The 17,874-nt window shown below is 49.4% G+C and overlaps 1 protein-coding gene across 1 annotated transcript in view; it reads left to right on the forward strand.

The window, feature by feature from the left end:
• WNT3A (Wnt family member 3A) overlaps positions 1-17,874 on the forward strand; it is a 74,315-nt gene that overhangs the window by 8,972 nt on the left and 47,469 nt on the right. Inside the window, exon 2 of the mRNA XM_018051579.1 lies at positions 15,632-15,873. Coding sequence (XP_017907068.1) covers positions 15,632-15,873 — 242 coding nt within the window. The remainder of the gene's footprint in view (positions 1-15,631; positions 15,874-17,874) is intronic.

The raw sequence follows: 17,874 nt of genomic DNA on the forward strand, positions 1-17,874 counted from the left end.
CCTCATCCATGCTTGTGACCCCTCCAGAGAGCCCCTCTCAGCGAGACCCTGAGTTTGCCTCCTCTGGGTTTGGAAAATTCTGAGAGAGTTGGGAATACCAGACCACCTGACCTGCCTCTTGAGAAATCTGTATGCAGGCCAGGAAGCAACAGTGAGAACTGGACATGGAACAACAGACTGGTTCCAAATAGGAAAAGGAGTACGTCAAGGCTGTATACTGTCACCCTGCTTATTTAACTTCTATGCAGAGTACATCATGAGAAACTCTGGGCTGGAGGAAGCACAAGCTGGAATCAAGATTGCCAGGAGAAATGTCAATAACCTCAGATATGCAGATGACACCACCCTTATGGCAGAAAGTGAAGAAAAACTAAAGACCCTCTTGATGAAAGTGAAAGAGGAGAGTGAAAAAGTTGGCTTAAAGCTCAACATTCAGAAAACGAAGATCATGGCATCTAGTCTCATCACTTCATGGGAAATAGATGGGGAAACAGTGAAAACAGTGGCAGACTTTATTTTTCTGGGCTCCAAAATCACTGCAGATGGTGACTGCAGCCATGAAATTAAAAGATGCTTACTCCTTGGAAGAAAAGCTATGACCAACTTAGACAGGATATTAAAAAGCAGAAACATTACTTTGCCAACAAAGGTCCGTCTAGTCAATGCTATGGTTTTTCCAGTGGTCATGTATGGATGTGAGAGTTGGACTATAAAGAAAGCTGAATGCCGAAGAATTGATGCTTTTGAACTGTGGTGTTGGAGAAGACTCTTGAGAGTTGCTTGAATATCAAGGAGATCCAACCAGTCCATCCTAAAGGAAATCAGTCCTGAATATTCATTGGAAGGACTGATGCTGAAGCTGAAACTCCAATACTTTGGCCACCTGATATGAAGAGCTGACTCATTTGAAAAGACCCTGATGCTGGGAAAGATTGAAGGCAGGAACAGAAGGGGACAACAGAGGATGAGATGGTTGGATGGCATCACCAACTCAATGGACATGAGTTTGAGTAAATTCCGGGAGTTGGTGATGGACAGGGAGGCCTTGTGTGCTGCAGTCCATGGGGTCGCAAAGAGTCGGACGTGACTGAGTCACTGAACTGGACTGAGCTGGGTTTGGAAATGGGCAGTCAGTGCCCTGCCTCAACACCATCTTTCCCACCACACCACTTCAGGAATGTTCACCGTTGTTGCTTCCTTCTTCTGTCACCACCTGGCTCTTTTTAGGATTCTCACTACTCCCAGATGAGAGTTGGGGTCTGGCTCCTGGTGATCTCACTTATGGCAGACTCTGAGATACTAGGCTGGAGAGAAGCAAGTGGCCAGCCCCATGGAGACAGATGGGGCTCTGGAGGGCGGGGACACACTTCCTGGCCCCACTCCTGAGCCTGGCTGAGCATGCTCTCCCCTGCCACTATAATGGAACTCACGTCCTCAGAGAGCAGCACTAGAAGTTGCTGGAAGCCTTGGGGTTTAGAAGCAAAAATCAAAAGAAACCTTGACTGCCAGACCAAAGGGTTTGGACTTGAAGCCTCAGGAGGCTCCCGGGACTCAAAGTCCCGGGACTCAAAGTTAGGCTCACCTTCAGTGATCCCAGAATCAGTGGTTTTCAAACGTGAGCAAGAGAGAGAAGCCCCTGAAGGGCCTGTCAAAGCAGGGCACTGGCCCCGAGGCTCTGATTCGGCAGGTCTGGGGCAGCACTGCTGGGGAGCTTGCACTTCTGACAGGTTCCGTGTCGCCTAGTGTGTTGGCTGGGAAACCAAGGTGCAAAGGCCCCAGCAACAGGCAGAGTGGACCAGGCAGGGGGCAGATGGGAGCCACCACGCGCGTTGCCCCTCAGTGACCGTTTCATGCTAGAAACAGTGTCATATCAAATGCAGGAGCCCCACAGTGTTCTTTGTCTCTGGGATTAGTGGCTTCTGTGTGGGGTCTGTTCATAAATATGACATTTACCTTACTCTCTGTCATAAACTGCGTGTCCATGTTCCCCCAGATTTATACGTTGATCCCCCAAGCCCTCAGTGTGATGGTATTAGGAGGTGGGGCCTCTGGGAGGTAACTGGGGTTAGATGAGGTCATGAAGGTGGAGTCCCCATGATGGAAATAGTTTCCTTAAAAGAAGAAAACAGGAGATCAGAGTTCTCTGTCTGCTGTATGAGGGCACAGCAAGAAGCTGGCCATCTGTGAACCCGGAGCCCCTTGCCAGAACCCCATCACATCCACACCCTCACCTGAGGACAGTGAGAAACAAATGGTCGCTGTTTCAGCCACCCAGTCTATGCTGTTTGTTGTGGTGGCCCACGCTCACCAAGATAACTGTTCATAAATGTTATCTTGCATGTACTGGTATTTAACATGTTTTAAGAGCGTAATATGTTTTAAGAGCAAATTTGGACAACTCAGGAGTGGCCACAGGACTGGAAAAGGTCAGTTTTCATTCCAATCCCAAAGAAAGGCAATGCCAAAGAATGCTCAAACTACCACACTATTGCACTCATCTCACATGCTAGTAAAGTAATGCTCAGAATTCTCCAAGCCAGGCTTCAGCAATACGGGAACCGTGAACTCCCTGATGTTCAAGCTGGTTTTAGAAAAGGCAGAGGAACCAGAGATCAAATTGCCAACATCTGCTGGATCATCAAAAAAGCAAGAGAGTTCCAGAAAAACATCTATTTCTGCTTAATTGACTATGCCAAGGCCTTTGACTGTGTGGATCACAATAAACTGTGGAAAATTCTTCAAGAGCTGGGAATACCAGACCATTTGACCTGCCTCTTGAGAAATCTGTATGCAGGTCAGGAAGCAACAGTTAGAACTGGACATGGAACAACAGACTGGTTCCAAATAGGAAAAGGAGTACGTCAAGGCTGGATATTGTCACCCTGCTTATTTAACTTATATGCAGAGTACATCATGAGAAACGCTGGACTGGAAGAAACACAAGCTGGAATCAAGATTGCCGGGAGAAATATCAATAACCTCAGATATGCAGATGACACCACCTTTATGGCAGAAAGTGAAGAGGAACTAAAAAGCCTCTTGATGAAAGTGAAAGAGGAGAGTGAAAAAGTTGGCTTAAGGCTCAACATTCAGAAAACGAAGATCATGGCATCGGTCCCATCACTCCATGGGAAATAGATGGGGAAACAGTAGAAACAGTGTCAGACTTTATTTTTGGGGGGCTCCAAAATCACTGCAGATGGTGACTGCAGCCATGAAATTAAAAGACACTTACTCCTTGGAAGAAAAGTTATGACCAACCTAGATAGCATATTCAAAAGCAGAGACATTACTTTGCCGACTAAGGTCCATCTAGTCAAGGCTATGGTTTTTCCTGTGGTCATGTTTGGATGTGAGAGTTGGACTGTGAAGAAGGGTGAGCGCTGAAGAATTGAACTGTGGTGTCGGAGAAGGCTCTTGAGGATCCCTTGGACTGCAAGGAGATCCAACCAGTCCATTCTGAAAGAGATCAGCCCTGGGATTTCTTTGGAAGGAATGATGCTAAAGCTGAAACTCCAGTACTTTGGCTACCTCATGCGAAGAGTTGACTCATTGGAAAAGACCCTGATGCTGGGAGGGATTGGGGGCAGGAGGAGAAGGGGACGACCCAGGATGAGATGGCTGGATGGCATCACGGACTTGATGAACGTGAGTCTGAGTGAAATCCGGGAGCTGGTGATGGACAGGGAGGCCTGGCGTGCTGCGATTTATGGGGTCGCAAAGAGTCAGACACGACTGAGCGACCGAACTGAACTGAACTGAACTGAAGAGCGTAATAGCATACTGGAAAGGGGAAACCAACGTGCCAAAACCCTATCCTGCCAAATTAACTCATTGATGTTGGTCAGGTGTCTTTCTCTACCCCCAGCTTCTTGGTCCAGGAGATTCCCTGGGGTTCCACTGACCGGGTTGCATAGGTTGGAGAGACTCATATAGTAGGCAGGGCCAGGCGCAGGACCACACAGGTGATGCTGGTGGGGCAGGTGGGCCAGATAAGCAGCTTGGCTTATGGAGGAAGAAAAGATTCCAGGGGCTTGAAAAGAAGAAGTAATCAGCCTCCAGCAGAGTGGTAGTGGGTCTCTGAGGAGGGATGGTGTTAGGGACAGAGGCAGAGGAAGGGAAGAGCTGTCTAAAGGTTGTGGTGACCAGCCCTTGAAGGCAGCAGTGGCTTGAATCTGGAGGGGCCACCTCCCTGTGAAGTTCTGTTCCTCCAGGCCTGCGCAGCTTTGAGGGCCAGAGAAAAGAGCCAGCGTGAGCAGAGGAGACAGATGGGGAATATTTAATCTTTGCTGAGAAACAGACGACCAGAGTTACGGCTTCACACAGCACTTGTGCATTAGTTCACAGCTCTGCAGGTCAGAGATCTTGGTGGTTTGCCTGGGTTTTCTACTCATAGTGTCTAGAGGCCAAAATCAGAGTGTTGGCCATTCTGGCAACAAATTTTCTCCCCACCTCACCCAGCTGTCAAATTCTGGTCCGTGCGGTCTCCATGCTCTCGCAGCTGGCTGCCACGGTGGTTCTCAGCTGCTCGAGGCGACTTTCTGGTCTCGGATTGCAGCACCTTCATCTCAGAGCCAGCAACAGCTTCAGACGCTGTTGATGTCCCTGACTTCTGCTACCAGGTGAAGGCTCTGCTTTGAAAGCAGGCTTGTGGTTAGATGAACCCGGATTGGTGGCCCTGGTTTGTGTCTGCTTTCCACTGCGTGTCTTGCAGACATAGTGTACTCTGCCTGTGCTCACAGTCCCAGGCAGGAAGGTGGGCACTCTTGAGGCCTTGTGAGCATCTGGACTTGCTGGGTAGGAGAGCAGGAGAGCAACCACCTCCTTCAAGGTGTGCACAGCCGCTCTCTGTCCCATCCCCTCAAACCACATGTGTGTGTGCTAAGTGGCTTCATTCATGTCCAACTCTTTGTGACCCTATGGACCATAGCCCACCAGGCTCCTCTGTCCAGGGGATTGTTCACGCAAGAATACTGGAGTGGGTTGCCATGCCCCGCTCCAGGGGATCTTCCTGACCCAGGGATCGAACCCATGTCTCTTATGTCTCCTGTGTTTGCAAACAGGGTCTTTACCACTAACACCACCTGAGAAGCTCAAACCACATGTCCCTTCCCAGATGCTCCTGAGCTATCTCCCTCTGGGTGCCAGTCTGCTGGGACAGGAATATAACATCTTTATTTGTGCCCACCACTAACTGCAGTCAAACTCACCTTCAGTTATGAATGGAGGTGACAAACTGCAACAGCCTTTGTGGTTTTCTGAGATGCTGTCACAGGAGAAAGCAGATACTTTCATCTCAGAAGATGGCAGCAGTCGGTGCAGAGATTACAACATGTCGTTGAGCCCTCAGCCCACCATGTAGGCTCAGTAAAGAAACTCATGGTCCCGAATCACAAGCTTGTTCCCTGTTGTCGTAACCTGATGTCAGTCTGCTTGTTTGCTTGTAACTGTTTCTTTCGTCTCCACCTGGCTCTGGGATGATGACTTGACTATAGAGCCGAGAGTCTCTACAGGCCAAACCTGCTTCCCCACGTGCTCGCATCTCACATAGTCGGTTTGTTTATCGGGATGGAGACCTTGCTAGTGCACAGCCAAACACAGGCTGACTTCGGCAGTCTCTCCGTGGACATCCTTCTCTAGCCCAGGATCTGGCGCAGGAGTCCCGGCTGCATTTGCTGTTATTGCATTCCGTGTGCTCTGAGAGCTTGGGGAGCACCGAGCACCGAGGTGGCAGCGCCCTGCAGCAGCAGCACTGTTCAGCTTACAGCATCCCTCTCCCACTAGTCTCTAGTTCCTGGAGAGACCCTTAAACGGGACAGTGCGTGGTTGTTCCTGGGGTCTGGGGCCCAGAGTCCTGGTGGATGCTGCTCCCCGCCAACCTGTCCAGCCTCCGGCCCCAGGTCAATGCACCTTCCACCTCCTCCCAGAAGATTAGGGGAGGAAGGAGTTACAAATCTTCATTTTCCAAGTATTAACGGACTGAGGGTACCTACCTCCTCCTCAGATTAGAAATTTGAGTCTTGGGAGCGTTGAGAAGATAGCATGTGTCCAGTTGGGAGTTTTCTTCCAGCTTTATGGAGATAGAGTTGACATATAACATTGTGTAAGGTTAAGGTGTACAATGCAATTATCTGATGTATGTCCACGTAATAATGATGTATATATTGCAACATGATTACCACAGTAAGGCTAGTGAATACACGTTGGATATTCAATATAAATTTTTATGAACCAATTTATCCTTGAAGGCTCACCCAAAATTCAGTGAGATCAATTGGGCCCCTGTGACCCTTCTCTGCCCCCTTTCTCCCAGACACAGACTCCTTCCATGTCTGACAGGACCCCCCAACTTTCTGCCCTACATGGGCAGGGTCTGCATTACCAGGGTTCTCTTGGTTGCCTAGCTCTGGGACAGAGGAATCTTTCTGGAAATAATTCAAGGAACTTAAGGGGCCATCAAGTCTAGGGTGGGTGGAAGAGGGATCCAGCTGGGATTGGTGGAGGCCAGAACAGGGGCATGGCCTCTGGGCTGGGAGCTGGCTGCCAGCACTCTGGCCTTGCTTGGGGAGTGGTAATATGGGTCCTGAATGGGAAGAGGGCCCGGAGAAGGCAGGCGCGGGGCGCTAACTCAGCACCGCAAGCTTGGGACAAGCCTGGGGAGAAGCCGTGACCTCGGGAGCCCCACTCTGCTTTCCCCTGGCAGGATGGGGAGAGGTGGGGAGGGCCCAGGTGGGGACAGGCTGTGGGCTCTGGGGACGGGCAGCTCAGTCCCTGCCCACAGTGAGCCCCGGCATCTGGCAGGGGGACAAGCACCGTGGGACTGGTGAGGACAGAGAGAGATAGAGTCTGCTTTTTTTTTCTGTCTGAATTAAGTGGCCCTTTGTTTTTCCACTTGTTCTGAGTCTCCAAGTACATTCAGCCAGTAAAAAGAAATCCACTCAGAAATCAATTGAGTGGATTTTCCTTCTGACCGACCCTCTTCATCCCTTCTCCAGTTTGAGCCCGGCTGCCAGCAACGGAAGAGAAGGAGAGAACCCCACGAACCTCAGGAGCCAGCCCCCTTCAGAAAGGCTCCAAGACCAGAGCCACGAAGGGCAAACCCTACCCTAATGCTTCATCAGGAAATGTTCAAACATCCAAAAAGATGCAGGGCTTGAACAAAGAACGTCATACCCTGGGTCATGCAAATTTTGATTGACCCAGTGTATTCCATGCCTCACCATCCGTGCTATTCACCCACCTATTCATTGCATGTTTTTATGAGACCTCAATCCACTCTTCCCCTGAAGACTTTGGCTGGCTCATCATTAACTAGAGTTCAACATTTGTTTGCAAATCACATCCCACGTGGAGCATCAAAATGTGGAACACATGGGTGCGAAACATCCCGAATCACAGAGTGGAAGAGCCAGAGCTGATCAGGGCAGCCTCACCTGGAGTGACAGCTCGTTCCTGCTTAAAAAAATCCCTGGTGGTCCAGTGGTTAAAAATCCACCTTGCAGTGCAGGCGACACCAGTTCAATCCCTGGTCCAGGAGGATCCCACATGCTGCGGAGCAGATAGACTCTTCCACCGCAACTGCTGAGCCAGCGCTCTAAAGCTCACGAGCCGCAACTAAGGAAGCCTGCTCACCCTGGAGCCCATGCTCCGCAGCGAGAGAAGCCACCGCAGTGGGCACCCACGCACTGTAACTAGACAGTAGCCCCCACTCGCTGCAGCTAGAGAAAGCCCGCTCGGAACAACGAAGACCCAGCACAACCAAAGACAAAGTAAAAGAGAGTGGAGTCGCTCAGTTGTGTCCGACTCTTTGCAATCCTATGGACTGTAGCCAACCAGGCTCCTCCGTCCATGGGATTTTCCAGGCAAGAATACTGGAGTGGGGTGCCAGGGTCACTGTGAGAGGTACCACACGGTGGAAACGGATGGCCAACCTGAGCCATGAGCAGTCAGAGCCAGCCACATATGCCAATATAGGCAGAGTGGTCACTGGGGCCAAGACAGGAATGTCTCAGTGGGTGAGAGGGGACAGAAATTGGCTGAACTAAGTTGGGGAGGTGGTGGAGGTGACAATGTTCTGAAAGAGAACTGAGGTCCGGGGAGTTTCGCCCTCTGATTTATAAGTGGGAAGTGAAAGGAACCATTAGTTGTTCAGTCATGTCTGACTCTTTGTGATCCCACGGACTGTAGCCCGCCAGGCTCCTCTGTCCATGGGCCTCCAGGCAAGAATACTGGAGTGGGTTGCCATTCCCTTCTCTGGGGGATCTTCCCAACCCAGGAATTGAACCCAGGTCTCCTGTATTGCTGGTGGATTCTTTACCATCTTAGCCACCAGGGAAGTGGGAGGTTATCTGCAAAAGCTCAGATGGAGAGTGGCAGAAGGCATGCCAGTTAGACACAGCCTCCCTCACCCGCTGACCCTCACCAGCCCATCCTGGACATCTGAACTCAGCCTGGAGTGGGCAGATCCGGCCCGTCCTCTCCACCCTGAAGTCCTCACCCTGCCCACTGGGTGCCTTCAAGAGCAGACACTGCTGACCCTGGCCTGCATGCCACCTCTCAGTCCAAGCGCCAGCTTCCCCCATCCTCCCGTCTGTGCGTCCAGCCCATGCAGGTCCATCAGGAAGCCAAACACCTCGGTCAGCACAGGGGTCCCAGAGAGACAGCAGCAGCCCCCACAGTCTCTGCTCAGAGCCGTCTGTGCAGGACAGAGCGCAGGACAGCGAGGCTCAGACCGCAGAATACTGCCTAGAGAGAGACCTCACAGCTGGGTGAGAGAAGAGGGCTGCCCTTCCTGAAAACCTTGGGGTCCCAGACCCTGGGGTGGGTGTGGGAGAAAGCTGGGGAGGGTCAGGCCTCAGGCACCCAGGATCCAGTAGGCTTTGCAGGGAATGAAGGAAGAAGTGAGGAAACAAGCCAGCCCCACAGATGGAATGCCACTCCAGGAATACAGACTCAGGCAGGGCCATGGGGATGTCTGTGACATCTGCTGTGAGGTCATGGCTGGGTTTTGGCTCATCAAGGCATGAGGATGTATAGGATGGAGACTGCACCCAGGGAGGGGTGTCAGACTAGGGTGCAGACGTGAGAGGGACCCAGGAGACCCAGGGTCTGGTTTGGAGGCTTCAGGTTTTCCCTAGAAATAGGGGCACTAGAGATGGCCACCATGGAAAGAAGGCTCAGCTCCACCTGAGCATGTGGATGCATGGTGTCATGGACACTCCCTGGGGAAAGATAGGTTTTAACTCATGAGAGATGCACTTGATCAGGAAGGAAGAGCAAGCCGAAGATAGAGGTTGCCCAGAAATGGTGGGCAGAATGGGCACAGGATGAGAGGATGCCAAACCTGGGAAACCCTGTGTTCAGGACTTCAAGAAGCTGCCCTCTCCTCAGCCAGCCAGCTGAATATAGAACCGCATAAGTGCTGCAGTGGGGAGGTGAGGAGGGTGACGCTCACACAGGACAGCAGGGGGATTGTGGGAGACAAAAGGGACTCTGTGTGGCCGCAGAGCTCTGTCTCAGTCTGTTTGGGGTCCCTGGGTCCTGGTGCACACAAGGTTTGTTTGAGCCCTCTGAGCGTCTCTGGTGGGAATGGGGTTTGATTCTGAACATGAATTCAGCTCTCCTACCATCTTGCTGGGGCTTCTCCTTTGCCGTTGGGTCTGGGGTATCTCCTACCCTATGTGGGATATTCTCCTTCAAGAATACACAGAACTATACAAAAAAAATCTTCACCACCCAGATAACCATGATGATATGATCGCTCACCTAGAGCCAGACATCCTGGAATGTGAAGTCAAATGGGCCTTAGGAAGCATCACTATGAACAAAGCTTGGGGAGGTGATGGAATTCCAGTTGAGCTATTTCAAATCCTGAAAGATGATGCTGTGAAAGTGCTGCACTCAATATGCCAGCAAATTTGGAAAACTCAGCAGTGGCCACACGACTGGAAAAGGTCAGTTTTCATTCCAGTCCCAAAGAAAGGCAATGCCAAAGAATACTCAAACTATCACACAATTGTACTCATTCACACGCTAATAAAGTAATGCTCAGGAAGTGCGCTCAGCGGCCCCGCGGATCTGTCTCTTGCTTCAACAGTGCTTGGACGGAACAGACCCAGGGACGCCCCTTGCTCCAGCCTCCGACCACCCTCCAACCTATTTTCCAGTCGCAACCTCCGGAGTCAGCCACTCAGCTGTCCGCGATCACCGGGACCAGCCACCATTTTTTAACTCCTCATTTTTACCGACCAATCATGAGCTCCCAGATTCGTCAGAATTATTCTACCGAGGTGGAGGCCGCCGTCAACTGCCTGGTTAACATGCAACTATGGGCCTCCTACACCTACCTCTCTCTGGCTTCTATTTCAACCGTGAAGAAGCCAGAGAGAGGTAGGTGTAGGAGCCCTGTTGGATCTGCGTGGCCTGGCTTCTGCCCATGGAGACCCCCACATCTGTGACTTCCTGGAGGACCACTTCCTAGATGAGGAAGTGAAACTCATCAAGAAGCTGGGTGACCACCTGACCAACCTCCGCAGGCTGGCTGGTTCCCAGGCTGGGCTGGGCGAGTATCTCTTCGAAAGGCTCACCCTCAAGCATGACCAGGAGCTTCTGGAGACCAGTGGCCATTGAAGAACCCACCTCACATCAGGGCTGCCTGAAGTCCCTCTCTGCAGTCACTAGGCAGCTTTTTAACACCCTGGAGCCCTCTCTCAAGCCTTGGACCAAATGGAAACAATAAAGCTTTTTGCAGCAAAAAAAAAAAATAAGTAAAGTAATGCTCAAAATTCTCCAAGCCAGGCTTCAACAGTATGTGAACTGTGAACTTCCAAATATTCAAGCTGGTTTTAGAAAAGGCAGAGGAACCAGAGATCAAGTTGCCAACATCTGCTGGATCATGGAAAAAGCAAGAGAGTTCCAGAAAAACATCTATTTCTGCTTTATTGACTATGCCAAAGCCTTTGACTATGTGGATCACCACAAACTGGAAAATTCTCAAAGAAATGGGAATACCAGACCACCTATCTGCCTCTTGAGAAATCAGAGGTCAGGAAGCATCAGTTAGAACTGGACATGGAACAGTAGACTGGTTCCAAATAGGAAAAGGAGAACATCAAGGCTGTATATTGTCACCCTGCTGATTTAATTTATATGCAGAGTACATCATGATGAATGCTGGGCTGGATGAAGCACAAGCTGGAATCAAGATTGCCGGGAGAAATATCAATAACCTCAGATATGCAGATGACACCACCCTTATGGCAGAAAGCAAAGAAGAACTAAAAAGCCTCTTGATGAAATTGAAAGAGGAGAGTGAAAAAGTTGGCTTAAAGCTCAGCATTCAGAAAACGAAGATCATGGCATCTGGTCCCATCACTTCATGGCAAATAGATGGGGAAACACTGGAAACAGTGTCAGACTTTATATTTTTGGGCTCCAAAATCACTGCAGATGGTGACTGCAGCCATGAAATAAAAAGATGCTTACTCCTTGGGAAAAAAGCTATGACCAACCTAGACAGCATATTAAAAAGCAGAGACATTACTTTGTCAACAAAGGTCCATCTAGTCAAGGCTATGGTTTTTCCTGTGGTCATGTATGGATGTGAGAGTTGGACTGTGAAGAAAGCTGAGCGCCAAAGAATTGATGCTTTTGAACTGTGATGTTGGAGAAGACTCTTGAGAGTCCCTTGGACTGCAAGGAGATCCAACCAGTCCATCCTAAAGGAAATCAGCCCTGAATATTCATTGGAAGGACTGGTGTTGAAGCTGAAACTCCAATACTTTGGCAGCCTGATGCGAAGAACTGACTCATTTGAAAAGACCCTGATGCTGGGAAAGATTGAAGGCAGGAGGAGAAGGGGACGACAGGCATGAGATGGTCGGATGGCATCACTGACTCCATGGACATGAGTTTGAGTAAGCTTCAGGGGTTGGTGATGGACAGGGAGGCCTGGCGTGCTGCAGTCCATGGGGTCGCAGAGTCGGACATGACCGAGCAACTGAACTGAACTGAACTGTGGCCACAGAGATGCGTAGGACAAAGTCCCACGTTGACTGAGAGATGCATGGAGACAGGGACTGCGCCCAGAGCCTGTTATGGCAGGAGCAGAGGGCTGGCAGAGTGTGAGAGGATGGAGCTGGACAGATCTCACAGGATTGTGCAATGAGGAAGTGTTCTCTCTGGGTCATCCAATGAGGCGTCTCCAGGTGCTGAAGGGCATGGGTTGTGTGCCTCGAGGCAAGGTGGCCTCTGGAGATTTTGGAGACAAAGAGGGAAAGATGTTAGGGTCTGATTTGTATTTCCAGAGGGTAGGTTTGTTTCTCTGAGAGACAGTGATTCCTGTTTCCTCTCATTCTCACCACAGATGGATGGATCTGGGTTAGACTCAGAGTAGGATTTACTGAGAGCATCATAGTGGAGGTGAGGAACACAGAAACCTCTGTCCCATGTTCTTAGGGGTGCCTAACCCTCCAGGAGAGAGGAGATGCTGAACAAGAGGAACCTTTGGGGGCCCAGCTGAAATGTTTACAAAGTCACCCACCAAATAAAGGAAAGGGAAACAGACATTTCCACCTGAATCCCACCAGAGAAACCTACCAGATAAGCAGGGACCGTCTTGCCAGGCTGAGGGGTCAGTCTGGGTCTGGGCACACCACACCAGAAACCCCAGTGGGAGGAGGAGATGGGGCTCTCAGGGGAGGAGGAGAGAGTGCTGCGGCTAAAGGCCGGGTGAGCATGGGCAACACCTGTACCACTCTGTGCCAAGAGAGTGAGCAGATCTCTGGGGACCAAGGAAGAAAGCACAGAGCCACCCCACACCGAGTGGTCCTCCTAGGTCCACAGGGCCTCCCGTGCGTTGGTCATCTCCTACCATCCTAAACATTGTCATGGCCCTTTCTGAGAGACCCTGAAGAGCCTTTGTGATATCTGTGGTTGATGGGAGGCAGGCTTCAACAGACGGCCCCAAAAAGTAGCAGCGGCCACACAGTCATTCACATGGAGCTTCCACCCAGGGGTGAAGGAAGCGTTGAGACACAGGAACCAAGCAGAGCTCTGCCAACAAGAGCCCATCACCCCACTACAAACACAGATGCTCCCACAGGTGACAGAACCATGGGTTATCCATCCGACTGGGCAGATACAATGTGTCACCGTGGGACTGGGGAAGCTCTTTCCCTCTGCCCTGGAAAGGGCCAGATGAGTCTTCCTCTGAAATCAAGGGGTAATCAAACCTGTCCACCCTAAGGGAAATCAACCCTGAATATTCATTGGAAGGACTGATGCTGAAGCTGAAGCTCCAATACTTTGGCCACCTGATGTGAAGAGCTGACTCATTGGAAAAGACCCTGATGCTGGGAAAGATTGAGGGCAGGAGGAGAAGGGGATGACAGAGGATGAGATGGTTGGATGGCATCATTGACTCAATGGGTATGAGTTTGAGCAAACTCCAGGAGATAGTGAAGGACAAGCAAGCCTGACATGCTTCAGTCCATGGGGTTGCAAAGAGTCGGACACAACTGAGTGGCTGAAAAATAATCACGAATAGTAACATGACCACATTTCAATCAGCTGTGACACACAAACACGTGTGTAACCAACAGCCCCATCAAACACAGAGCACTTCCTTCACCCTAGACCCTAGTGGTCCAGTAGAACTTTCCACAGTGACCGAAGTGTTCTTATATCTAACCATCCAACATGGCAACCACAGATCCTGTCTAGCTAGTGTGACTAAGAAACCACATTTTTCTCTCATTTTTTGTCATTTTGCTTAAATTAAATAGGCACATGTGCTGAGTGGGAACCATTTGGCAAAGCACAGCCTGACATACATTTTCTCATGCCGCCTTTCGGTCAGGCCAGACCTCCCATGAGAATGAGGAAACTATCCTGATTTCTGTACCTATCCACAGTGTTGCTGGGGCTTGGTCTCCATCAGAGGAATCGTGGTCACCCACACTGTATCAGGTCTCTCTTAAGCTCCCTGCCAGGGAGATCCCTGACCTTTGCACCGGCAGGCCACTCCTCTCTATTTCGATGTAGCATTCCACTGCAAGAATAAACACTGTCTGTTCATCCACGCTTCTGTGGATGCGTCCTTTGGTGGTTTCCAAGTTTTTCTCTGGTGATCACAGCCCTGTGAATATTCTTGAGCACAGCTTATTGTGTACATAAGCTTTTATATCTGTTGAGTAAATAGCCAAAGGCCTGCTGGAATGGTGGGCATGAGTTCAGCAGTGATTTTCGCCTATATGATTTATTTACCCACTGCTGTGCCCCATCTCTATGTGTGTGCGTGCGTGCTAAGTCGCTTCAGTCATGTCTGACTCTTGGTGACCCCGTGGACTGTAGCCCCCCAGGCTGCTCTGTCCATGGGATTCTCCAAGCAAGAATACTGGAGTGGGTGGCCATGCCCTCCTCCAGGGTGCCCCATCTCTAACTCCACTCTAACGGCTGAAAGCAGGGTGGAACTAAAGAGTCTCTTGATGAAGATGAAAGAGGAGAGTGAAAAAACTGGCTTGAAAGTCAACATTCAAAAAACTAAGATCGTGGCATCCAGTCCCATCAGTTCATGGCATACAGAAGGGGCAAGGTGGAAGCAGTGACAGATTTTCCTTTCTTGGGCTCCAAAATCACTGCGGACGGGGACTGCAGCCGTGAAATTGAAAGACACTTGCTCCTTGAAAGGAAAGCTATGACACCTAGACAGCTTATTAAAGAACAAAGATGTCACCTTGTTGAAAATAGTCCATATAGTCAAAGCTATGGTTTTTCCAGTAGTCATGTACAGATGTGAGAGTTGGACCATAAAAAAAGCTGAGCACTGAAGAACTGATGCCTTCAAATTGTGGTGTTGGAGAAGACTCTTTAGAGTCCCTTGGACTGCAAGGAGATCAAACCAATCAATCCTAAAGGAAATCAACCATAAATATTCATTGGAAGGACTGATGCTGAAGCTCCAATACTTTGGCCACCTGATGCGAAGAGCTGACTCACTGGAAAAGACCCTGAGGCTGGGAAAAACTGAGGGTAGGAGTAGAAGAGGATGGCAGATGATAAGATGGTTAGATAGCATCATTGACTCAATGGACATGAACTTGAGCAGTTCCAGAAGATAGTGAAGGACAAGGGACCCCGCATGCTGCAGTCCCTGAGCTGGACATGACTTAGCTACTGAACAACAACATGCCCTATCTCACACTGCTCTAGAAGTGATTGTCCTCCTGCCAAAGACCCAGCAGCACCTCCTCTGGGCAGCCCCTGTACTGACTCAGCATCACCTGTATCCTTGAGTGCTATTCTCTGTGTTCCTGAACAGTTTCAGGGTGCTGCTATCTCCACACCATTGGAGCCAGGACCCCTGCAGTTGTGCAGAGAAGCAGGTCAGCCTCCACCATTTCCTTGATTTCTCTTCTGTCAATCCACGTGCACATCACGATGTTTTGTGCTAAGTGGCAGGTACAGGATAGGGACAGGCTTCCTCCATGGTAGAAGCACATCTTGCCCAAGGAAAGGGCCTGTGTGCATCCTCCAAAGAAAGTTCACCCGAGGACAGGCCTGACTCCTGCTCCTGGTTCACGGGCCAGAAGGGCACTTCCCCTACTAACCAGGCCTCCTTGTCCTCCCCCAGGTCCCTGGCTGTTGGGCCCCAGTACTCATCCCTGGGGACACAGCCCATCCTCTGCGCCAGCATCCCAGGCTTAGTACCCAAGCAGCTGCGTTTCTGCCGGAACTACGTGGAGATCATGCCCAGCGTGGCAGAGGGCATCAAAATCAGCATCCAGGAGTGCCAACACCAGTTCCGGGGCCGCCGTTGGAATTGCACCACTATCAACAACAGCCTGGCCATCTTTGGCCCTGTGCTGGACAAAGGTACAGGTGGTACCCATCATGGCTAGCCAGGCAGAGGTGGCAGCCCAGGGATGTGGGTGCAGCAGGGCTCAAACCAGCTTCCCCCTCAGTGGGAGTGGGCACAAGCCAGTTCATTTCCTTTCTGCCTCTGTTTCTCACTTGTGCTTAAGCATAGGAACAGCACTTCCAGTAAGGGGGCAGTGCTCGTTACTATAGGGATCTCCTATGTGGGTCCTTTCCAATGCTCACCCACTCTGAAGGGTGCTCCTGGAGTTTGGGAAGGGTATAGGATCACACAGAGATTCCTCCTGCTTCCCCTTTTCTGAAAAACAGTTGCACAGTTTCACGGGGACAGGATTAACTACTGCAGTTTTCCTGAAAAAGCCAGGGCTTCAGGCAGGTCTTAGAGAGAAAATACAAAAACAAACAGAAAACACAAAAAAGGGTGAGGGTTGGGGATGACAGAGGCACGCAGCAGAAGTTATCCAGGGTCCTGGAGCCAGGGAAGAAGAGGAAGATCTGGCAGGCTGGATGCTGGTTAACTCTTGGTGAAGAGCAAATTTGCACAAGACATAGCAGTTTAAACAATAATAATCATGTGTTGTCGGTGCCAACATCTGCAGACACTGGGAGATGCAGTAGGCAGGGCTGCTCTCTGCTGACGAGAGAGAGAGAGAGAGAGAGAGAGAGAGAGACGAGCTTGTCCTCATCTCTCTTACATGCCTGGTGGCCCCTGGTGCTTCTGCACATGACCTGGGTTCGCTTAAATGCAGTGGCTAGGCCCTCCAGCAAGTGAGGAAAGAGGGAGGGAGAGAGAAAAAGAGAAAGTGGGAGAGAGGCTTCTTTCACTGAGCATAACGTTTTCAAGATGCATCCACCTGTAGTGTGTTCTGGTACTTTATTCCTTTTTATGGCTGAATTATATTCCATCATACGATGGATCACATTTTATTTATCCATTCATCTGTTGATGGACAATTAGGTTGTTTCAAGCCTTTTATTGTCTGTTGGGAATAATGCTGATATTTCAAGTATCTGAATACCTGTTTTTCAATTCTTCTGGGTATATTCCTAGAAGTAGATTGCATAGTAATTCTGTGTTTTGAGGAATTACCAAACTCTTTTTCCACAGCAACTGCACCATTTTGCTCTCCCACCAGCAACACAAGAGGGTTCCAGTTTCTCCAGATTATTGTCAATGTTTGTTATTCTCTTTTTTTTTCCTTTAGCCCTCCCAGTGGATCTGAAGTGATGTCTCACTGTAATTTTTATTTGCACATCCCTGATGACTGATGATGTTGAGCATATTTTCATGGGATTGTTGAACATCTGAATGTCTTCTTTGGAGAAATGTCTATGCAAGTCCTTTGCCCAGTTTTTAGTTGGGTTGCTTGTGTTTCTATTGAGTTGTCAGAGTTCTTTATATATCTAACACTAGACACATCAGAAATATAATTTTTAAAACATCTTCTTCCTTTATAGATTGTCTTTTCACTTGTATGACAGGGTCCTTTGATGTACAGAAGTTTTAAATTTTGATGACATTCGATTTATCTATTTAGATATCATATCAAAGTAAGCATTGCCTAATCTACAGTTATGAAGTTTTACACTTGTGTTTTCTCCTAAGAGTTTTATAGTTTTACTTCTTACATTTAGGTCTTTGATCTATTTTTAGTAAATTTTTGTATATAGTGAGAAGTAAGGGTCCAGCTTAATTCTTTTACATGTGGGAAACCAATTATTTCAGCACCATCTGTTCAAAAGACTAGTCTTTCCCCTATTGAATAGTCTTGGCACCCTGGTTAAAAATCAATTGTCCATGGATGTCTGGGTTTGTTTCTGGATTTTCAATTCTGTTCCATTGGTCTATATGTCTACCATTCTTCCAATACAACACTATTTTGATTTCTATAGTTTTATAGTATGCTTTAGAGTTGGGAAGTATAAGTTCTCCAACTTTATTTTTATTTTACAATTGCTTTGGCTTTGATGGTTTTGGCTTTTGGAGACTCCCTTACA

This window comes from Capra hircus, chromosome 7, assembly GCF_001704415.2.
Source record: "Capra hircus breed San Clemente chromosome 7, ASM170441v1, whole genome shotgun sequence".
In the NCBI taxonomy this organism is placed as follows: domain Eukaryota; kingdom Metazoa; phylum Chordata; class Mammalia; order Artiodactyla; family Bovidae; genus Capra; species Capra hircus.